General features: G+C 38.7%; 1 protein-coding gene across 2 annotated transcripts in view; it reads right to left on the bottom strand.

Annotated features, from left to right (window-relative positions):
* The window catches only part of ABCA5 (ATP binding cassette subfamily A member 5), a 70,807-nt gene extending 49,878 nt beyond the window's left edge, over nucleotides 1-20,929 (bottom strand). The window contains exons 1-8 of one of the 2 annotated variants that reach the window (XM_084751151.1): nucleotides 20,746-20,929; nucleotides 12,487-12,593; nucleotides 11,101-11,305; nucleotides 9,735-9,896; nucleotides 6,136-6,224; nucleotides 4,695-4,924; nucleotides 3,763-3,904; nucleotides 556-744 (exon numbers count right to left, since the gene is read on the bottom strand). In XM_084751151.1, coding sequence (XP_084607277.1) covers nucleotides 556-744; nucleotides 3,763-3,904; nucleotides 4,695-4,924; nucleotides 6,136-6,224; nucleotides 9,735-9,896; nucleotides 11,101-11,305; nucleotides 12,487-12,588 — 1,119 coding nt within the window. In that variant the 5' untranslated portion in view covers nucleotides 12,589-12,593; nucleotides 20,746-20,929. Of the gene's footprint in view, nucleotides 1-555; nucleotides 745-3,762; nucleotides 3,905-4,694; nucleotides 4,925-6,135; nucleotides 6,225-9,734; nucleotides 9,897-11,100; nucleotides 11,306-12,486; nucleotides 12,594-20,689; nucleotides 20,709-20,745 lie in introns of those variants that run through there. The other variant, XM_084751152.1, reaches the window with a different exon arrangement.
* Nucleotides 20,930-24,914: the final 3,985 nt, after the last annotated feature.

Below are 24,914 nucleotides of genomic sequence, written 5' to 3' on the forward strand. Positions count from 1 at the left end.
TTCTGTTCAGCATTCTTCTAAAATAAATTTATAAATGTTACCATAGAGCAATGAAGATTACTTGGAACTTAAACAAGTAATTTCTAATAAACTGAGTTATGACACCAAAACAGCATTATAAGATACACTAAAGCAAAAATTTAAGAATTTTGGCTGGAGAGATGTCTCAGAAGGGCACTGACTGCTCCTCCAGAGGTCCTGAGTTCATTCCCAGCAACCACATGGTGGCTCACGACCATCTATAATGTGATCTGATGCACAATTCTGATCTGCAGGTGTATCTGCAGGCAGAGCACTGTATACAGATTAAATAAATAAATAAATAAACCTTTTAAAAAACTGATTGAATTTGTCAGCAAGATATTTAATTGAAAACTTAGGTTGGAAAAATTCTAAATGAAAGCAGATATAAAATGTACTCGCTAGTATATTTCTTTCTGGTGAAATTTAAGTTTCCTTACATTTCTTCTCATGAAATTTTAATATTGTTTGTTTACATTGAATTGGCAAGAAGAGAAAAATAGTTGGTGAATGAAAGATGAATGTGTGACCTACCTGTGCAATACCAATCAGAAAGGTGCACTGGCACAAAGGGCTGAAGAGCCACACTAGCGATCTGGGGAAACGTTCCATGAGGACTATCAAAAGGCCAACAAATCCAAATGCCACTGTGACAAAAAACTCAACTACTCCCACGTGTTTTGATTTTTTAAAAAGAGGTGTCAGCATTAAAGCAAAAAATACCTAAAAAGCATAAATGTTAAGGTTAGTGTAAAACTCTTATACATTGACACAAAAGGAAAGTTAACTTTTTTTTGTCATAGAAAGTTACATTCATGAGAAACTACACCTATTAAACTTTCTCGTTGGAGAGATGGCTCAGTGGTTAAGAGCACTACTGCTCTTCCAGAGGACCAGGGTTCAAATCCCAGCACTGACATGGCAGCTCACAACTGTCTGTAACTCCAAGATCTGACACCGTCATTCAGAAATACAAGGAGGCAAAACACCAATGAACATAAAATAAAAATTATATATATATATATATAATATTATGCACATATGTATATATATAGTTTCTGTTATAGGAAGATGCTTTCTTTTCTTTGTATTTTCATACAAATCCTGGGTAAACATGACTACATTTACACAATAGAGTCCATAAGAAGCCATGTGTTAGCAGGCTGGCTCTGGGGATCCACTTGCTTTTATTCTCTCACCTTCCCAATCCCCAACCTCCACGCTGAGGCTTTGGACACATACTGCTGTACCCAGGCTTTATGTGGGTACAGGAAATCTAAACTCAGGCAAGCACTTTACCAATGAGTCATCCCCCAGGTCCTTAGTAAGCTTTTAAACAAATATCCTATACTTTAGACTGAGTGTTGAAAATTATATATTAGGTCATCAGGTTGGAAATACAGTTATTTATAATTTAGTTTTTAAAAATGGAAATGATAGTAAAAGTATTTAACAATATACATATGGGCCAATTATAATGACAAATGGGATCTCTTAAAACAAAGGTCAGTCACTATATTCAACAATCAGTCAATACTCCAAGTAAATAACAAGACTATTAAAGAACCACACTTTGCTAGCTGGGACACAGCAGGAGAGGTGAGCTGCAGCACACTGTCCCCTGAGCTCTATCATCCTGTCCATGGCTCTGCCTGCCTTCCTGAGGAGGCCTGCTGGACCCCAGAAACATCCAGGTCAGACCCCTTCCCACCAATCCTCTGCCTGGCCAGTCCACCTGGGACAAAGTCAGCAGAGGTGGGCAGCATGCTGTTGCCCGAGCTCCACTGTCAGGCCCATAGCTTTGCCTGCACTCCTAAGGAGTCCTGCTGGCACAAGGAACATCCAGCCAACACCAGGGACAACCAGATGGCTGACGGCCAGCATCAGAACAAGAGCAGAACAGGGCAATATGGCACCATCAAAGCCCAGCTATCCTAGTACAACAAGCCTTGCCTATCCTGACACAGGCAAAGCATGCGAAAATGACCTTAAATCCAATCTTACAAAAATGATAGAGGCCTTAGCCTGGTACATGCCTGTAATCCCAGCACTCTGAGAGGCAGACAGATCTCTGTGAGTTCGAGGCCAGACTGGTCTACAAAGCGAGTCCAGGACAGCCAAGGCTACAGAGAATATCTGTCTTGAAAACCCAAAAGCCAAAACTAAAAAGGGATAAAGGCTTTTAAAGAAGAAATTAATACATGCCTTAAAGAAATACAGGAAAATATAATCAAATAGTTGAAAGAAATGAATCTAACAGTCGAAGACCTGAAAATGGAAATAGAAGCAAAAGAGAAAACACAAACAGGCAATCCTGGATGTGGAAAACCTAGGGATGAGAACAGGAAGTACAGGCCCAAGCATCACCAACAGAACACAAGAGGTGGAAGAGAGAACCTCAGGCATAGAAGACACGATTCAAGAAATCAATACATCAGTCAATGGAAATGATAAATCTAAAAATTTCCTGATACAAAGCATCCAAGAAATCTGGGACACTATGAAAAGAGGAAGCCTAAGAATAACAGGTATAGAAGAAAGAGAAGATTCCAGACTCCAAGGCTCAGAATTTATTTTCACCAAAATCACAGAAGAAAATTTCCCCAGCCTAAAGAAAGAGATGCCTATAAACATACAAGAAGCTTACAGAACACCAAATAGATTGGACCAGAAAAGAGCATAAAATTTGTCCTGCCTACAAGATGTGCAGGGATAAAGATGGAATAGAAACTGAGGGAATCGCCAACCAACGCCTGGTCCACCTTGAGACCCATCACATGAGAGAGCACGCCCCTGACACTATCAATGATATTCAGTTATACCTGCAAACAGGAGCCTGGAATAACTGCCCTCTGAGAGGTTTCACCCAGTACCTACAGAGACCCACAGCCAAACATCAGGCAGAGCTCAGGGTATCTTATAGAAGAGGAGGAGGAAAGAGTAAAGGAACCAGAGGGGTCGAGGACACAAGAAAACCTTCAGAATCAACTAAGCTGGGCCCATAGAGACTCACAGAGACTGACCCACAACTTGAAACCATGCATGGAAAGGAAACCTAGGCCCCTACACATCTGTAACAGATGTGCAGCTTGGTTCTCATGTGGTTCGCCTACGAGCAGGAACAGGGGTTGTCTCTGACTCTCCTGCCTGCCTTTGGATCCCCTTCCCCTAACTGGGCTACTTTGCCTAGCCTCAATACGAGGAGATCTGCCTAGTCCTACGACAGCTTGATATGCCAAGACGGGTTGATATCCACGGGCGGCCTTACCTTTTCTGAGGGAAAAGGAGGGGAGATAGGGCAGAGGAAGGGACTGAGAGGGGAGGAGGGAGAGGAAGCATCTGGATGCAAGGTTAATTAATTAATTTATTTTTTAAAACTATATTTTAAAAAAAACAAACAAAACCTTTAAAACTATCCTATAGTATAAACTAACTGGAAAAGGCCAGGGCCTCATGAAGGGAGAAAAATAATATAGCAGTGCAATTTTCCACAGGACTACATAAAGACAACTACAGAACTACATATAAAATATGACGCACCAAAACAAATTAGATTTAAACATGAGGTTATATTGTAATTTTTGTAAAAACATGGCAATAAAAATACTATATCATATACTATTTAGTTATTTATCTGTAACTTCGTAAAAACGTTTTTAATGTAAAATTGACTAAGTTAACTAAAGGGAAAGGCCTTAACTACATTACCAAGTACTTTGGAGGTTGAGTTAAAATACTCACAGATGATAATCCATACAAGAAGAACAGCAGAAAAATCACTAGGCTGCTACTCTGAGGGAATAAGGAAGAAGCTGTTGCAATGACGGCCATAAGAAGCGACATGAGGAAGATTAAGCTTGTGTACAGAAGAACCCAGGAAAGCCTACAAGGAAAGTGCAAACACATTTACAATCAAATGAACCAGGCTTCATTAGTGGAAAAAAAAATCACTTTACACTAAATTTCTCATTTGTTTTAGCCATATTTAATCACTTTGTTTGCATATTTTCATGTGCTGAACATTAATATTGCTAGGGAATCAAGAATAAAGTACTAGTCAGGTCACAGGTGGATGTGAATGATATAAAATGCTATTTCTCAGAGTCAAAAGCTTTAATTCAAGAGCAATTCATGATTAAAGCTAATACTCTCAAAAGCCTGTGAGCACTGTAAGTAAACTGTAAGAGTTTACTAAGTTAATATGATTGTTTTCTTTATGAAATGAACTATACTTAAACCACTGATGGCTTTAGTATCATAAACCCAAAAGTCCTTACCAATTAATGGCAATAATTAGCATACTTATACATGGGGAGCCGCTGGTTAATGAGATCAACCAGAGTCACTATTTTAACTCAGTATTTCCCTTCAAATCAGAGCTCAGTGGAACTATGATTAGTTATTTCTTTACATTTTATTTTTCCAGTAGCACTAAAAAAAAAATCATTTAAAAAATTCAAATTTATTTTAAGCATTTGAGTTTATACACATTAGTCACTAAGCTAAATTCATCTAGCAATTTTAACTTAAAAAAATCTCAAATTCTAAGAAAAATGAAAAGATGAGGAATCAGGATCTGCACTATATCAAACTGGGCAAACAAAAGCATATGGCTTAAAATCAGTATATTTAATATAACTAAATTATACTAAATAATAAATCATTAAACATACCAAAAAGCAGTGTCATGAAGTCCCATTATTTTTAAAAATTCCTTTAACTTTTTTTCTTTTTCTGCTACAATGTGAATTGCCAAAAAGTATCCAAAAGGTGAAAATGCAATAACTAGATATATTAAAATGACTCCACGGGGAAAGGTATCTATTTCTACAGCAGCAGTTTCCCCCATAATAACAGCTTTAATTGACTCCAGCTCCTTCCACAGAGAAACATTGGTCTTCAACTATAATTAGAAAATGTAAATACATTTAATTACTTTAATTGTGACAATAGCTCCTAATAAAATATGATTATACACCTTAAATTAGTACATAACCTCATGCAAATAAAATACTCAAAAAGGCACACACTTGAACAGGGTGAGTGACCCTCATATCATGATATAAAGTAGAATTCTACTCTTAATTCATTCTAGAAATTAAAAGTTTGAAGATTGTGAATGATTAAATTTTGATTAATTCATCCAATAAAATAAAATCATACAAATTTATTACCACATTAAACAGATTAAAGGCATAATAAGAATATGCTTCAAGTGGGGGTGGGGGGGTGGGGTGCACACCTTTAATCCCAGCACTCGGGAGGCAGAGACAGTCAGATCACTGTGAGTTCGAGGCCAGCCTGGTCTACAAAGCAAGTCCAGGACAGCCAAGATTACACAGAGAAACCCTGTCAGGAGAGGGGTAGAGGGGGGAAGCTGATACATACAAAACATATTTACAAAATTTTTGTTTTGTTTTGTTTTGTGTTTTTGAGACAGGGTCTCTCTGCATAGCCCTGGCTGTCCTGGACTCACTTTGTAGACCAAGCTGCCCTCAAACTCACAGTGATCTGCCTGCCTCTACATCCTGAGTGCTGGGATTAAAGGCGTGTGCCACCACGCCCAGCTATATTTACAGAATTATGTAATAAAAATGTTTACTACTTGATACTTCTAATATTCCAATAAATGCCTAAACTACAGTTTCTGTCTCAGAGTATTGTAAACATTAAATGAATTTATATTAGAACATAACTTAAAAAACTAAAAAAATTGTTAATAAAGAAGATGTTTATTAAATAGAAAATAAAATCTAGCATTACAATTAAGATAATAAAAGCAGCCATCTTCTTTAACTTATGTCTGTTCAAGAGGAAAGGTCTAAAAGCTCAGATCCTTTATAATACATGAATAGTTCAGAAATATTACCCATAATCAATAAATACATAATAATATCGATATATACTATGGTGAATAATATTCATAAAACTATCCAATAAAGGTAGGCTTCAAAAACTATTAACTTAGAAAATGTAATTTCCATTTTATCTTTTTTATCAAATGATTATAAGTTATATTATATATTTTTTAAGTAATTTAACCAACTCCCGCTTTAAAGAATTAAGGAATAATTATTAAAATGTGGTTTGATTTTCTTCCTTTCTTAAATTTACCTGTATAATGGCAGCATCTATTGATGCCTGTAAAACTGTAAACCCTGAAGACCAGTACTGAGCAGCATCACAGGATTTTGAACAGTCAGCTATAAGGAGAAAAATATAAGATGCAGATTCTGTACAATATTGTACGTGCTTTCTTCTGAAAACAAAACATGGCAGGTGATGAAAGGAGCATAATAAATCAGTATCTATGGGTTAAAAGAAAACATGCTACTATCCCTCGAAGACAAGTACTGTTAAGATTCCTATTGATGTGAATGCTCAGACAAAATGATACATGTTAGGGGCTGACAGGATGGGTCAGTGAGGAAAAGTACCTGCCACACAAGCCTGTGAACCCAAGTTCTAGCCATGAAAACAACTAAAGTCCAGATATGGTTCCTTATATGTGTAACCTAAGCATTCCTCTGGTGAGATGACAGAGGGTCATGGGCCAGCTAGCCTGGGGTACAAAGCATTCCTCTGGTGAGATGACAAAGGGTCATGGACTAGCCTGGGGTACAAAGCAGTAGAAACAACAGAAGAAACCCTGCTTCAACAAGATAAAAGAAACCCAACTTCTAAAAGTTGTCCTCTGACCTCCAACACAGATACAGCAGAATTTACATACAGTCACACGCATTTCACATAAGACACACACACACACACCTCATATAAAATAAAGCAAAAATTATATGTGATAGGATAGTGGATGGTAAATGAATAAAGATGCCAATTCACTATAAACATAATTATTTATAAGTCACTTTCTATGGAGTTGGAGAGATGGCTCAGTGGTTAAGAATACTGGCTGCCATTATGGAAATCGGTGTGGCTATTCCTCAGGAAGATGGGAATCAATCTACCTGAAGTTCCAACTACACTACTCTTGGGCATATACCCAAAGAATGATTCATCCTACCACAGAGACACTTGCTCAACCATGTTCATTGCTCTTTTCATAACAGCCAGAAACTGGAAACAACCTAGATGCCCTTCAACAGAAGAATGGATGAAGAAAATGTGATATATTTATATAATAGAGTACTACTCATCCATTAAAAAAAAAAGACATCACAAAATGTGCAGGCAAATGGATGGATCTAAAAATAAAACAAAATAAAATAAAATAAAAAATCATCCTGAATAATGTATCCCAGACCCAGAAAGACAAAGATGGAATGTATTCATTTATATATGGATATTAGTGATGAAGTCACCGACAACCAAGCTACAATCCATAAAGCCATGGAAGAGAGGTATAGAGTAAGGGACTAGAGGGGACAGGCAGATCTCATTAGGAAAGGAAAGCCATATTTATGCATATATTGATGAGGGGTCTGGAATGGGAGATCAAGTGAAGATGGGAAGGAGAGAGGAGAATGAGGGAGGGAATATAGGGAGAGAGAGCTAAAATTAAGGGATATTTGAGAGGCAGTATAGAAGTCTAATAAGGTAGAAACCTAAAACCTAAACATGTACAGAGGTGAGCTAAATGAAAGCATCTAATAATGGGAGAGATAGAGACCTGACTGGCCATTTCTTGTCACCAAATGAAGCTCCCAATATCAGGTTTGGGTTACATCTAATTGAGTTGTTGGTCAACAGGGCCCCACAGGATTCTCCAAACAACCCAGGCTGTTACCAAGACTATAGGTTGTACTCCACAAACTGGCAGCAAGGCCCCACTGCTGAAGACAGCACCAACACAACTCACTGAACAAAGAGGCATCGAGCTGGTGCCTACCCCTGTGATCTAGCATCTTTGTTACAGGAAAGAACTTTATATGCTATCAAAACAAAATGTAAACACCAAGTCAGCCACAAACCCTTTAACTACGATGGTGAATTACCCACAAGATACCCTACGACAATGGTGGCACCAAGTCTGTGGGAGTAACCAACAAATAGCTGATCTGACTTAAAGCCTATTCCATTCTATGGAACCCATAACCAACACTGCCTGGGTGACCAAGAACCAGACACTAGATAGCCTAGGGACCTGGGCCAAAGCCAAATAATACAGGTCTGAAAGAAAAACAAAAATGCAGTGATAAAATGACTCCTGATGATATTCTGCTATACTCACACATCTGTACTTTATTTACCCATCATCAGAGAAGCTTTTTCCTGCAGTAGATAGGAACAAATATAGAAACCCACAACCAAACATTACACAGAGAATAAGAGACCATAGGATACTCATGACATGTCTCCATCAAATCCCTCCCCTCAGAGCTCAGGGAAGCCTGAGGAAGAGGAAGCATAAAGAATGTAAGAGCCAAAGGGGATGAAGCCACCAAGAAAGCAAGGTCCTTTAAAGCCAACATGAGCAAAGCTCATACGAACTCAACAAGACCAAAGCAGGTCCTCTGCGCTTATATAACGGTCCCCAGTTTAGTGTCTCTGTGGGCTTCCTAAGCGTAAGAGTGAGTGGGTCTCTGACTCATGTGCCCTCTCTTGGGCTCTTTTCCTTCTGTTGGGCCTTCTGGTCTGACTTCAATGTAATAGTTTTTACTTTATTTTGTTATACTTTTTTAAATGATGAATGGATGGATGGACAGATGGATGTGAACCTAGCCACTAAGATAAAGATTAACAGTTGGAACTGTCATTTATATCTGCTGGGAGAGAGAAAATCAGTTTTCTCTAATGGAATGACACTGAGTATACGAGCCAAATCAGGCCAGATCTCATGTTCAGGAATAGCTGACCAGCAAATAGACTCCACAGGGAGTGTGTGTGTGTGTGCATGTGTGTGCGTGTATGTGTGTGTATACACGCGCGGGTGCACACACAGGACACGAAAGCATGCACAGATGCACATACATACGAACAGGCTAAATACTCATGAATATAAAATAAAACAAATCACTTTTATGTTTTAAGGTAAATCATTCCACACTGCACATTTTAGAGCATCTGACATATACGTGAACAGGTCCAAGTTCATAAAAAGAGAAAAAAAGAATTTTCCACACAAGGTTTTGGAATAAAGGAAAAGCTTGGAATAAGCTAGCCAAGCTTACTAGTGAATGTAATATGGTACAGTAAACAGTTGATACCGTCTTTTCATGGGTTTAAACAACTGAAGGCAGTTTTCTATGTTTCAAGTGTAAACTTAAGAAATTTCACTGGTAGGAGACCTTGAGATTTTAAACATTTATATCATACCACAGTGAAAATGGGTATATGAAGGAAAATATATTTAAAAGTCATACAATAAAAGATACAATTCTGTCTTTTAACTGTAATTGACATTTACATAAGCATATTAAAATTAAAATGAATGTTAAAGCTATTTTATATAGCATACACATAATACAGATATATATTTGGATACTGATGCATACCCAATTTTTATTTCTAGAAACAGGGTCTCACCATGGACTCCAGCTGGCCCAGAACGCACTAAGTAAACCAGGCTAGCCCTGAACACACAGAAAGCTGCCTGGGAGGAAAGGTGAGTGCCACCACATCCAACCTCACACTGCCCATAATAGTTTTCCTAAAAATAAGTACAGTTGTACATGACAATAATGAACGCCATCTTATTTGGAGTATAAAGAAATGCATTTAACTTTTAGTTCAATGATTAGATAAAAGTTGCTTACCTCTTGAATCCATGTAAATAGAAGATACTGGAATCATATCAGGGAAAAAACGAAGCTCATAGGACATGATGTCTTTGAAAACCACACCTACAAAGTTGCTGGTCTTAGAAAGACTGGATGCTAGCATTTCATTCTCATTTGCATATTCTTCAGTAATTATAACTATAAAATATTAGAACAATGTAATAAATGTACAAATTGCCAACAGCTTACTGTAACAATAGTAGATCCATTTTATTACTGTATTTCATAAATGGAATATATTATCAGTACTTTTTCATCTTACTAATTTCTTAGAAAATGAAAATAACTGCAAAGAAAATAATGGCATAAAATGATAAACAATATTATTTTATAGGCCGTTAAGTTGTGACCTGGTCACATAAATTATGTTATTATATAATTTACATCTATGATACAGTATATATAAGCATCAAAGCATGCTATTTGAAAGTTTCAATGCATTGTAATACATTCTATATTCTAATGCAGAAGAGTTTTGATATCATATCCACCTGTAAATCTTTTTTGGTTTTGGTGCTGAAATAAGCCTTGGTCCTTGAACATGTTATCTACATTTCCTAAAGTCTGTAAAATTTATGACAGAAATAAAATTGTAAAAATAATGGTGCAACTCAATTACTTCTTTCAAAGTAAAATAACTCCTAATAATTGGAGTCTTATTTCTAAATACTTGTTTCTATGAAGAAAGTTCTTCCAGGCATGTCCAGCTTTTTGACACTGTGATACAATGATCACATACTAGGTTCATGCTCAAGAATCACGCAATCAAGTTACAAAAAAAAAATCCAATGTTTTAAGTAATTTTGTGTTGAGCTGTATTCATAGCTATCCTTCACCTCAACTACATGCAGCCTGTGTACCCATAGCTGAACATCCCTAAATGTACGTTAGCAATTATGTCAAAACTCTGTGAAGTCTTCTCTGAATAAAAACCATCATTTATACCTAATAGTGCTTATTTCTCTTCAGAAGCTAAATGGAGAAAATTCTGTAACTACTCTATCACAACAGACAGATGATTTTTAAAATATATACTGTACTGCAGTTTTGTTTTCATTACATGACTTCACTACAGAAGCTCCAGAATTTGTGGTCAAGGGGATTGGTGCTTCGTTATTCATTAGCTGTGCAAGTACATATTAGCGACTTAACTCTCCACATGCTAATGTTCTCATTCAGGACACCTAGCTGATCACACTGGATTGCAGTAACTCCAGCTCCAAGGAATTAAAGGGCTATTCTGACCTCCATGGGCACCTGCACACACATATACATACACTCACACAAATGCATATAACATATGCATTTTAAAAAAACAAGTAATTCAAAAAGGCTACAATACCATCAGGAAGATGATCAGTAGATACTCTCTGCATAATGCTGCTTGTAATATTAGTCACTGGAGTATATCCAAGAATAAGGTTAGAAAGGATAGATTTGTCCATAGGGTTAAGTTCCATATCAGATACTTCTTCATATTTCTTATTTGGATGCATCATGCTAATTAATATTAGCCAAAATAAAAAAAATAGAGGAAAAAGAATTTCCTACAAAAAACAAAAACAAAAGTGATTACAGAGTACATGGATAGTGGCAACAACAACAAAAAAGATTTCTATGCAAATATATATAGGGGAAAAATAAATACTGTTGCCCTCTCATATGTAGAGAAAGTAAAGCAGTCTACCCTAAAAGAATTATTGCATGGAGCACCGTAACAAATCCAAACACAGTCAATCATTCAATCATTTTCAGTAAGCATTCAGTTTTACTGAAATGTCTTAGTACTCAACTTATATAGTCAAGTTACATAAATAAATAATGTTTAACTGTCTTAAGAGTACTGATTTAAAACCCACTATATTTGCTGGGTGGTAGTGGTACATGCCTTTAATCTCAAAACTGAAGAGGCAGAGGCCAGCCTCGTCTGCAAAGTGAGTTCCAGGACCCCAAGCCAGGGCTGTTACAAGGAGAAACTCATCTCAGGGGGAAAAAAAAAGGAGACCCACTGTATTTATTCATAAAATCTTAAAGCAACTTGTAAAACAAATCCGTACAAGGAAATACCTTTGGAAAAAAAGAAAAATAAGTAAATAAGTAAATGAAAAACTCTTTGGTTCCTAATTAAAAATAATACTACACTAATACTAAAATTGTATTACAAAAATTACACTTAATTAGTTTTATGGACTGCTTTACTAGGAATGAGCTATTATTTTATCTTGTTCCTTAATTGTTTTGCTAGTTTCAGAAGACACCCCATACTTGAAATTACTGCCAGTTGGTTAGCTAGACTTCCTACTTTCTTTTACCAAAAGCACTCCATTTTAGAATATTACTCTTGTGACATAATTTTAGCATTCGTTGCAACTTAATTCAGAGGCCATAAAGTGGGGAAGTGGGGGAGAATAAAATTATGTAATATTGTTCCAAAAAGTTATCTGTGGAATAGTATATCATCAATGGGGAGAAAATGCATGCCTACACTTCAAAATTACATGCTGATATTGGAAGTTAACTGAATTGAATCACTGATACATTTAGGAGCAGTTCATTTCTCTTTTTATCCTCACTATCAGAAACAATACAATATGCTTTTATTTTATAAACAAATTGAAGGAAATAAAATTATAGTAAAAATGTATTCAGCAAAATTATCTCAAAAAACAGAATGCATCAAAGCAAAACAAATCACAAGAAGACATACTAATGAACAGTTTTAACTTACCTGAACACTACTTTTTTTAGTCCTACATTTAATTAGGTAATTTTTCAGCAGAAGCGTTCTGGTCTGTCTCCAAACTCCCACATCCCTAATTGCAGTAGCCATGTTGTCTGGGTCAGGTTATTAAAAAGAAACACAAACAAACATTGAACTACACAGTAAAGCATGTGTGATAGTTAATGGCAATGACATAGATGTTTTTCATTCCCAAGTAAAATGAAGTTAAGCATGCTGCCATCTCTCTCCCCTACTTGTACAGAGTGCATGAAGGAGCAATCTTACAACTCCACAACGTAGGTAACAACACAGGAGACAGGCAACATTAATATTTGAAACAGCCCCAAACCAGCAGTGAGCCGACCCCCTTTTCTCCTCTGGGATCCCTCAAACTGAACACATGAGAAGTGGGGACCAAGGAAAGAAGGCCCTAAGGAGTCAACTTATGCCAGGCAGATCACTGTGAGTTCGAGGCCAGCCTAGTCTACAAAGCAAGTCCAGGACAGTCAAGGCTACACAGAGAAACCCTGTCTTGAAAAACAAAACAAACAAACAAAAAAAGTCAACTTACAATTCTGACCTGAGGAAAAGTTAGTCTTAACACTCAACGAGATGTGGAAGTGTCAAGTTTGCTGTTACTCCTTCTAGTTCTTTTCAGGATCCCCATCCTGGAAAGATCCCCTTGGTGGCAGCAGCACACTACAGTAATGAAAGCCTAATGGAGCCAGACTCTGAAGAAGAGAAACTTCCTCTCCATTTGGTGGAGCTACGGTGCAAGCAAGCCGGGCCAACTCTTAGTCTTTTCTTCCCCACTGCTGTGTGCAGGTTACTCTCCTACCACTGGGCCTCGGATAGCAGTTATCACTGAGGACTTTAAGTGCCCCAGTGAAATGTCTCACTAGAGGCCCAAAAACAGCAGAGGGAAAGAGAAAATAGGGAGGTGAAATAAAGAAGAGCTCCAGAATACACATGTAAAAAGAAAGTTTTTTATTGCCTTTTAGATTAATTCCCAAACTAGGAACATATGGATCTTATCCTAGGAATGTTAAAGACTAGAAGAACCAAACTACCAGACAAGACACCACCGAGACCCAGACTGGACACCAGGCAGCACACACACATGAAGGATCCAACGTGCAAGCCTTTTGAAAACTCACGTGAAGATGCAAATAGTTCATAGAAGGTGGGAAGAAAATTCTAGCCCAAATCTAAACACCTCCACGAGCCTACTAAAAGAAATTATCAACATCCTCTACAAAATGAAGAAAAAGTCTGATGTCTCAAACAACTCCAGATTACCCGACAAACAGCCAATATATCCCACTGTCAAAATGACAGTGCTGCATGAATTTTACCAGGAACCATAAAAGTGCAGCATCTGCCTTCAAACTGTGACAGTGCTGACAGACCAAAAGTTCAAACAAGTCCAGCTTAGTAAGAGGGGAAAAAAAGTGTGTTAAAGGTTATTTGACTCTCAGTGGGCCAGAGTCACCGTCTCCACCTAAAAGTTCTTATTTTACACAGTCATTATTATGTAGCAAAATTAATAGATAGATAAATAAATAAAAACCTGGACTAAGAATCAACACTAAAGAGGCAAAGTAGGAGCAGGAATTAAAGCCTAGGTGACATTAGACGAAGATAAAAGCCGACTCTGAGAAAGGTACAGGTCTGCGGGTACCCTGTCCCTGCTCTTACTGTAGACTTGTCTCAGAACCCTCTCCGGGTGCCGGCAAGGAAAGCTCTATTTAGCTTCAGTCTGGCACACAGAACAGCAAATGGTGTTTGCTGAAAGATAGGAATTAGTCTGGCTAACATTTGAAGGACTAAAGTTCCTACACACAAATTTCGGAATTACATGATAGGAACTTCAAAATAGCTAGTAATCTTCCGGGAGACACAGAGAAATCAATCTGAAAGTAGAGAAGGAGCCCCTCCCTGATGGCTCGCCCTCACCTGCAGACCCTGCATGCCACACTGACAATTAGCCAAATGAGGGGCTCAACAGTGTTAACAGAGTGGTGAGTGTGTTCCAAAAGCAACCAACCGCCTTCTAATGGATTATGACATCCATGCCACGGAGGGAATTCACACCTGATACTGCAAAGCCACCAAAAGCCCTAGGGAGACCTTCCACCCCAGCGGGAAAGCTACTGCAGTTGTTTTGCTAAATGGGCATGATGCGTGTCTCAAACTGCCGTGCAAATAACTATGTTTATGCCTATAAAATAGTGTGACTATCAGCTTAGGGGGCCACACCCCTCCCTGAGGAGCCATAAACAATTAATGGGGGGGGGCATTAATATTCTTCACTGGTGTGGCCATTGTTAAGCTTTCTTTACTAAAGTAAATGAGCCCCCATCCACCCACCCACCCATCCTTATGCAAGCAATACTAATTAAATGCACTGTGCCACAAAAAAATAAGTTCTTTGTTTATGGTTTGTTTGTTTTTTTTAACCACAAAAAGTAAGAGGGGGGGGGGTCTTGCTAGGAAAAAGTTTGATGGAAGGGCAAGGAACTAAGAGAAGATCATGGGCAGAATATGACTAAAGTGTATCATATATATTTTTGAAATTGTGAAAGATAAAAACAAAAACAAAAAAAACCACAAAGTTTTGTTAAACCTTCCAAAACAACTATTGCTGCCTTGTTTTATATAAAGCCATCTAATGGAGGCCAATGATGTGAGTTCTCTCCAAAACAAGGACAACCTGTTCCATGTTCTAACTGTCTCCACTTCAAATAAAAAAGCAAACACCTTTTTAGAAGCAGTTTGTCTTCTCCAGAGTAAACATTTACTATTGAAAGTTAACTTAAAGGTTTTATGTGTGGAGGAAATTGATTAGGCTAGGACTTTTTAATTAGCAATAAAATTACAACCTTTACTTTGCTTTTTCACTTTGTCACTGACGTAATTACACAGGAAAAGACATATTGTAAAAATATAAAAAGAAATTAGAAACAGCACAATAAAAGCAATCAAGAGTACAGTGATAATCATCTCTAGCCAAAATAAGAAAAAGAAAAGAAACACACTCAATCAAAGGTAATTGGCTACAAAACAGACAGACACGTCAACCCACTCAGCATGATCATTTCCAAAGAGTTTACCAAAACACAGCCTACTAAATTATTAACTCAAACTGAATGTTCAACATTCCATTTTTTTTAGATACCAAATCTTCCACAGAATAACTAGGTTCATAGTTTTACCTCTTTGAACTGTCACCTGGATTCAAATTTGAGGGTTTTTTTGTCTAAAGTTCACAAACCTAACTATCTATTTCACACCTACTGAGAACGTTTTAAAACAAAATTAAATCCAGGCGGGTATGTGGAGCATGTCTTTAATGTCAGCAGAGGGTGGGCATTAAATAACAACAACAACAACAATAATAATAAGTTGTTATTATAAACAAAAATCCTAAATACTCTCAACAAAAACAACACCATTTCTATTTCTTCCCCTACATCTACCTCTGGAGTTACATTCATTACATTTTTATCTAGAAGTATGGAATTTTTAATAAGGAGATTCAGAGACTGAAAAGCCATAAGAACTGAATTTACCTTAAAGACAACATTTATGAAAATATAACTTTTCTGCTATTAAGCTTTTTCCTAATGGGAAATTCTTATTATTCTAAACTTGATTTTTCTTCTCTGATCAAACCAAGTAGCATGAACCCTGCCTCTGTCTTCTCACAGCTATGAGATGCTAGGAAAGTTACTGCCTGTCTCTTTTTGTCATTTGTAAAGCAGTCAGAGTGACTAATTGGGGTTCTTAGAAATGACTAAATGAACTGATACAAGTAAAACTGAAATCCAGGTATAAGGGAAGTAATTAATTATAACTGTCGATCAATACTATATATAAAAGTAGTAGAACCAATAGTCATAAAGCAATAATAAATAATATCATATTCATGGAGGAACAATAGGGTAATTACAAAAAAGTAATGGAAATGAAATTAGCAAAAATGGAAGCTCTATAATAGTGTCACTAGCCTTGAAAGACGAACTGGTAAATTAAAAGTTAGACTGGGGCATGAGACTCCAGCAAAACCGATGATGATAAAGAATGAAGAGAAGAAAACAATAAACTGTTACAAATGAATCAGCATGATGGCTGGTCACAGTTAGATAGTTATTTATTGACAAGCAGGTCTAATTATATGGAAAATATTACATTTCAATATTTTTAAGCTTCTATCCACTGAAGTTAGTAAAACTTTTGACACTACTGACAAAGACACTAAAAAACTGTGAAAAGAAAATCTGAAAAGTTTACTAAAGTAACATTTCTTTTCTAACATATAAGTAATCTAGTTAAAACTAAGGCATTGCAGGGCTGGAGAGATGGCTCAGTGGTTAAGAGCACTGGCTGTTCTTCCAGAAGACCTGGGTTCAATTCCTAGCAGCCACGTGGCAGCTCACAACTACCTGTGACTCCAGTTCCAGGGAATCTAACACCCTCACACCTCTGTACATAAAATAAAATTTAAAATATTATTTTTAAAAATAAAGCTTTGCATTAGCCCAAAACCAGAAAAAAAATTAGAAATTGTTATTTACTGTGTGTATGTTTGTGAGCTTGTGTGTTAGGAGATGGTTCTCTCCTTCCCCATATGGGTTTAGGGGACTGAACTTAAGATTTGAGGGCTTGGCAGCAAGTGTATTTAGCCACTAAGCCATCTCTTTGGACCTAGAATGTTTATAAACTGAGAAATTTGGAAGCTATAAAGTATTTTTTAGTGTAAGAGAATTCTATCATCTTACTAACTGGCTTTGTTTAAAATGTGCTTTCCTTACAAGACTCTTCATTAAAAAAAAAAAAAACCTCTAACTTATCTAATATTACCATTACTTCTGTCAAGCACTGTTAGCTAATCATGCACCAAATATTTTTGGAATAAACAATATCATCTTATTTTGTAAGAAGTAAAATGGCCTTGAAATTCAAGTTTATTATGTAGAGGCCATTTTTTAAAATCCATTTTACTTATATGCAGTATGAGGTAGGATTATATTATATAAAGAAACTGAGCAATCTTTGCATTTCGAGCTATTTACTGATGAGATGTGGTCGATGACCTTCTTAGCATATTTGAAAGATTCTTGGAAAGGCTTTCAGCCGAGAATACATTCCGTACTTCCAAAAGATGACTGAGGTCATTTCTGGCCAACTCAAGCAAGGCTAATCACCACTGCTTTATTCTCCGTTTGTCCTAAGGACATACAACTGTACCTAGTTAACACACTGTGTTACCATTCTCAGGTCTTCATCTTGAGCTTAACCCATGAATGAGACCCTTAATGAAAACATAAAATGTCTCATTTCCATTTGCTTTTCTGACACCACCAATAGTAATTCAAAAGTGACCTTAATACAAATTCCTTTATCAAACCTTTTCCTGAGTGAGGGGCCTTAAAGAGTAAGGGTCTTAAAACTCAGAGGGAAGACACAGTGGCGCCCAATACAACCTACACCTTGTTTTGCACAATCCAAGAGCTAGCAGTGTTGGGGTGAAGGTGCAGGTGTGAGACCAGGTTTCACTGTATAGCCCAGATAGCCATTAACTCCCAGAGATGCTCCCACTTAGCATATATCCATATATGTTAAGTGTTGGAGGAAAAATATCAAGTAGTAATAACTGTGGCAGGTGAAAATATGCATTTCAGATCTCTGGGTCTACATATGTTGATGCTGTACTGGAATGCACCCATGCTGATCATGTGTGTGCTGTCTTCGACTGCGTTGTGCTATGAGGGCAGATTTAAGCTGAGACAGAGTTTACTCAGACTGCGAAGCCTAAGATTTACTCCCATACTCTTTACCCAAAAGACCTACTAATTCCTTTTATCAGCTACAGGAGAAGTTAAGTGAAAAAGTGGATCACTTTTCTAACATTTTCTAACCAATTTCTGCACAAAACAGAGGGGGGAAAGTGTATTACAATCACTAACTTAATGTAAATCAAATTAAATGTAATGTTACAATTCCAGTCGAGGGAAAGAGTTAGAAAAGGGTTGAACAGAATTTCTAAGCAGAGAGAAAACTATGGAAAAACTAAATTCCCAAAAGAATTGATCTGTGTAAAATAAAGGGCAGAGATATACCTACAACATAGTGGAGGCATAAGGCAAAGTGAAATGGGGCAGAGTATGGGTGTGTGCCCTAGGCAGCAATGGAAAAATGGCGCATGCCTTTAATCCCCGCACTTGGAAGGCAGAGGCAAGCGGATCTCTGCGAGTTCAAGGCCAGCCTGGTCTACAAAGTGAATCCAGGGCAGCCAAGCCTACCCAGAGAGAAACCCTGTCTCGAAAAACCAAAACCAAAACAGAACAGAAACTGAAAACAGATTGTGAAATACCTTTTATGCAGAACGAAACACTAATTTGGGGCACACCCAGGTGGCACCTGTAATCCTCCTCGGCACCTTTACACCACCCAAGGCCGAATGCTTCACTGTCTGCCAATCACACGTTACTAGTCCATTCCCTTTCCCGGTCCTCACACCTCCTAAATGTCTGACCATATCACCACTTCCAAACTGTAGTATGGACTCCAACTTTAGTGAGAAAACACAAACAACCCAAAGAAGTTCCTCCACTGTGCCTGCAATAATGTACATTTTGAACAATGTGCCATTGCAGTCTAAACTACAGGCTCCATTTTCCCTAGAACTCTAAACCACAACAACTTAAGTGCAATCTAGCTTTAAATTAAGATTTACTTTTTTTTTCTAAATGAGCTGTTAACCTATCCAGCAATGTACTGGGGGGGGGGGAACCCTGTGCAACTACATTATTGGCTTCTCAATGAATATAGTAAGCCTTTAAATTTAATAGAAGATCAATCATAAATTCTCTCTTCACTGATCTTTTAAAATGTACTGAAAGTGGTGATGTAATAAAACAAAACACCAATGCCAATAAAGTTTAGCCTAAATTTTATGACAGTACATCTTGCTGGAGAAAATGATGCAATGGTACCCATTATGGCAAATTAGCTAATGGCTTTTCTTATATAATAATATTTATAAAAGTATAAAGTTTACATTGTATAAAAGTTTAAAGTTTGAACTTTAAACTATTTCCAATCTAATTCACACACTAGTAAAGATTACAATTTATATTATGAAATGCTCTTATATAATTACTCTTTCAATGAAACTCAATGGTAGACATTACATACTATATTCATCTATGTACTTTAGGAACAAAATTATTATCTGCAATGTAAAAGACAATAAACATGTAATGTATTAATGAACTTACACCAAAGTTAAGATTTCTCTATGCTTAAAATCACTTTACGTTTTGCATTATCAAGAACACATCCAATTAAACGACCCACATTCAAAGATCAATGTCTCTTCAGTCTAACTTCAGGGTAAACACAAAGAGTGTCCTAATAATGTTCGTATCTATTGAGTCTTCTCTGTGGATACATAATAAAAGTGTTCTCTGGACAAAGATAAAATATAGTGGGGAAAGCACCAGAACTGAGGAGTCTGGCATCCCTGAGGGAGAATCTCAACACTTTATTTCTTTCCCCAGCTGGGACCTTAATAACGGTATTTAACCTTTTTAAAACCCATTTTCCACATCCGCTCAAGTAGAGTACAATCTCCAAGCCCAGAGGTGCTGTTAAGTTGAAGTAATATTGACCGTGGCTCCGAGCCAGGATCTAACCTCATCTTGAGCTCTAGAGTGTCCTTAATTTTTGCCCTCTGATTTAATTCTTATAAAACGTAACGGCAAGCCTCAGAGAGCCTGGGCTAAACCCTCAACTCTGATCGCCCCAAGAAGAGGCCAGGTGCCCGTCATCTACCTCGCTTTCTCCTCCTCCCTGAAACATTTCCGCGCTGGGGAAATCTTCGTTATGTTTGGGAAAATTCAGATTATTTACAGCCCCAAAACAATGTCACGAGCTCTGCGGGTTTTCCTCTCAATCCAAGTCCTCTGGTCACACATCAGCGGCCGGCCAATCTGCCCCCAAAGCATAGCGATGCTCTGGAGCCCTCTGGAGGGGTATTATCATATTATTTTTTTTCAGGGTTTTTTTTTTCCTTCTGCCTCCCTCGAAGCTATGAGAATGGAAACGTCCCCCCGTCAGCGCCCGCCACCCGCCAGCATCCTTGAAGAGCCAGCATCCTTGAAGAGCCAGCGTCCTCTGGCTCCTGGAGGCCTGCCTGCCACACCTTCTCCTCGGCCCCCAGCTGCTTGACAGTCCCCGCGGTTCCCGCCGCCGCATCACCTCTCTCAGCAGATGCGAATGGCTCCGGCCACAGGCCTCGAGCGACGCAGGCCTCGTTGTCCCCCCTCACCCGGGCGTCTCAGGCGTCTCAGAGGCAGCGACGAGAACCTCTCTGATGAAGCTCAGAAACTCCGTGCCAAGACACGGCCTGCGAAACCCAGCGCGCGTGCGCGTGCGCGCCCGCAGCCTAAGCCACGCCCCCTGCGCACATCACCGATGCCACGCCCCTTGTCCTCCCAGGAATACACCTGAGGGCGGGGCTTGCAGAACTCAAAGTGGGAGCTCGCTTTGGGGCGGGGCTACTTGTGGGCGGGGCTCCGAAGGGTAAGCAAACCTTGAGGGTCCTGCTGACTGAATTTCAAGTGCTCAGAGCCAAGCTAGGAGCATGCGGACTTTCTACTGAGGCTCTACAGGTTTGTGGCGAGTCCTGCCGCCTCCTGAAGAACGACCTTGGTCCTCCACCCTCTCATCTGCCTCTGTTTCCTTTCATTTAAAGAGCTTATGGAAGTCTCTCTGCCACTTCCCCTTCCTGCTGCTTAGTCCTCAATTGTCTCCCCTTCTCCAGCCTCAGACCGAGACCCTGGACATGTTGGTATTGAGGATGCTTTTTGCTTCCTTCAAATATCCTCCTAAAAATCTGCAGGTGTGACAAAGCTTGGATTATTCCAAAGTCTTGAGATAGGACTCCTGGTGGAGATTATATACCACACTTAATTTTTTGCTTAAAATGCACCTGGTGTTTGAAGTTTCGTTACCCAAAGTGATGTAAGCGGTGGTCAGAGGTATTGCAAAGTAAAGAAAAGGTCACAATAGCAAAATTCCACGTCCCTGAAGAAAACTGATCCACCAACTGCCAGTTCATTACACACACACACACACACACACACACACACACACACACACACACACACACATTCATGCTTAGATTGGTCTTGAATTGGCCTTATGCATGCAGTCCCAGTTGATATCTGTTGCCCAGTTACTTTGGAGCTTCTTTTTTTTTTTTTTTTTTTTTTTTTGGTTTTTTGAGACAGGGTCTCTCTGGGTTAGCCATGGCTGTCCTAGACTCACTTTGTAGACCAGGCTGGCCTCGAGCTCACAGCGATCCGCCTGCCTCTGCCTCCCGAGTGCTGGGGTTAAAGGCATGCGCCACCACGCCCGGCTACTTTGGAGCTTCTTAAGCTCTATGAATGTGAACATGATTCATACATGTTTTTTTTCTTCCTCTTGTGTATATCTGTGTACTTCTCACGTTTAAACCAAATCTGTAGAAGTAGTTTCGCTATGTAAACACACATATGGGTGTTTCACCTGCATGTGTGTGTTCTCCCTCTCATGCAGTATACATGCACTTAAATTCTCACATCCTCAAATCATCATCACCTTTCCTCTCAATATCACACTCTGCACCGTATCATCTACTTCACTTTCTTCCTTTCTTTTTTCTTTTTTCTTTTTTTTTTTTTTCTTTTCAAGACAAGGTTTCTCTGTGTAGCCCTGGCTGTCCCGGATTTGCTTTGCAGACTAGGGTGGCCCTCGGACTCACACAGATATGCCTGCCTCTCTGAGCACTGGAATTATATGCCAATATTTTTTTTTGTCCCTACTCACCCAACAAAATCTTATGCATAGAAACAGAAAATGTTAAAATTGTATTACAGGGCCAGACTTGTAGTTCAATGACAGATTGCTTGCCTAGCATGGACAAGGTCTTCGCTTTAATCTCCAGTAACACACACACACACACACACACACACACACACACACACACACACACACACACCACTTATAAGATGGATAGCAAATTTATAGGCTTGTGAGAATAACACAGAAAATGAACACTATGTTTTAAATAAGAAGACTGTTACAAATTATATGGGTTATGACATATATTACTACCTCTGAGCAAGTTGCTTATTTCTGTCTTGTAAACACGTTCGCCGCAGGATCTCTACCTAAATTTCCACAACTGCCAGGTTTGTGGCTAGCAAGAAAGATGTTCCTTTCTGCATTTCTGTATCTAGGAAATAGAAACAAGCAAGATGCACGTCTTGGTTGTCATGGTAGCAACTGAAAGCCTCACATCTCATTAATAGACCTTATAGACAAATGAACCACATGGGAATTCATAGATCATAGGAGTTTCTGGCTGATATTTAAGATGCTACCAAGCTGTAGGAAATCAACAGTGGGCCACAATTCCTGACAATATTTAATGTGGAGTAAAAAGAATAAACCCTGCTACCTAGAACGCTAACCTAGAGCCTGATGAACAATAACTATGTATATTACATTTTTTTTGTTTTTGGCTTGCTAGACACCAAAGACTTATTTAAATGAATGGTCTATGTCATTTTGCTGAAGCTAAGATTACTAAATCATATGAGGTGGTTTGGATGAAAATGGTCCTCATAGGATCATATATTTGAATGTTTGGGTCCCAATGAGAGGCACTGTTTGGGAAGGATTAGAAGGTCAGAGGCTTCTGGGAGGAGATGTGTCACTGAGGGTAGCACTCCCTCTCTCCCTCTCTCTCTCTCTCTCTCTCTCTCTCTCTCCCTGCAACTGGAAGATCAGATGTGAGCTGTCAGCTACTGTTCCAGTGCCATGCCGGCCTGCCTGTTCCCCTGCTTCTACTATGATGATCACGGACTGACCCTCTGAAACTGTAAGCAAACCCCCAATGAAATGTTGTCTTTAATAAATTGCCTCGTTCAAGATGTTTCCTCACAGCAAGAGAGCAGTAACTTAGTCAAGAGTATTGCAACTTTTTGTCTAATGTTGTACAGTATAGTATTTTACAAGACTATCAGTATGTTGGAAAAAAAATATATGCCATTTAAAAATCTTACTAATCATTGTTGTTATTTGCCAATTCTGGAGGTTAAAAGAGGCGCCAAGAGAACTAGTGCGACTTCAAAACGAAGTACAAGTGGAAAGAATTTCAAACAGATAACCTTGGTTTAGCATAATTCATGACAAAAAAAAAAAAATTCAGACCAGGTTATCAAAGTAGAAAAAGAATCACCCAGGCATGGTGGCGCATGCCTTTAATCTCAGCACTCGGGAGGCAGAGGCAGATGGATCGCTGTGAGTTCGAGACCAGCCTGGTCTACAGAGCGAGTCCAGGACAGCCAAGGCTACACAGAGAGACCCTGTCTGGGGGGGGGGGGCGGAATCAAGCACCTGTAACACTAAAATTCCTGGCTATCCTACCAACTGTACCTGAAGGGTTGTTGAATGGCGCAAGAAGAGGCGGCCTAACAATAAGTGTTGATGGTAATCGCAGTTTGGTTTTTTCTTGCTACTAATACTATTAGTGTTGTCACAAATGTTCCTGTTTCACCAGGCAGGGGTGGGGGGGAATGAGTTATTTCATCCTTTTACTCCTCTAAACAGGGAGGGAAAAAGAAAGAAAGAAAGTTGTCAAAGACACTGATGTTTGAAGACCATCAAGTCAAATCAATGTTTAAAACTTGGTCACCCAACAAGTGTTTGCCAAGTGTCTGGATTTTGGTTGTTTTGTGAGTTTGTTTTGATTGTGGGTGTGGGTTTTATTTGCTTGTTTTGAAACAAGGTCTTGGTATCCCTCAGGCTGGCCTCAACCTCCCTATGTAACCAAGTCTGGACTTCAATTCCTGATCCCTGGGCATCTACACTCAAGTGCTAAGATAGTGTTGAAGGTTTGTGCTACCATGGTAGGGAGTGTCTGGTGTTTGAAAAGCAACCCAGAAGCTCAAGCAGGAGGTTCATAAATTCAAAGTCAACTGAGTTTATATATAGACCCTGTCCCTAAAATAATAAATAAATCCAGCTTTCTCCAGTTGACGCAACAGGAACTTATGCAGTCCAAAATCTAAGAAAGCTGAGGAGGGAGTTCTCTTGAGCCTGAAAGGTAGAAGTCAGTATGACAACTGGTGAAAACTCATCTCAGAAGCCAACAAAATCGCCTGGTGTGGTGGCCCACGCCTTTAATCCCAGCACTCAGGAGGCAGAGGCAGGCAGATGGCTATGAGTTCGAGGCCAGCCTGGTCTACTACGTGAATCCAGGACAGCCAGGACTACACAGAGAAACCCTGTCTCAAAAAACCAAAAGAAAGAAAGAAAGAAAGAAAGAAAGAAAGAAAGAAAGAAAGAAAGAAACCAAGAAAATCAATAACAAAAAAACC

The sequence above is a fragment of the Acomys minous genome (genome assembly GCF_964271855.1).
Source record: "Acomys minous genome assembly, chromosome: 12".
Lineage (NCBI taxonomy): Eukaryota > Metazoa > Chordata > Mammalia > Rodentia > Muridae > Acomys > Acomys minous.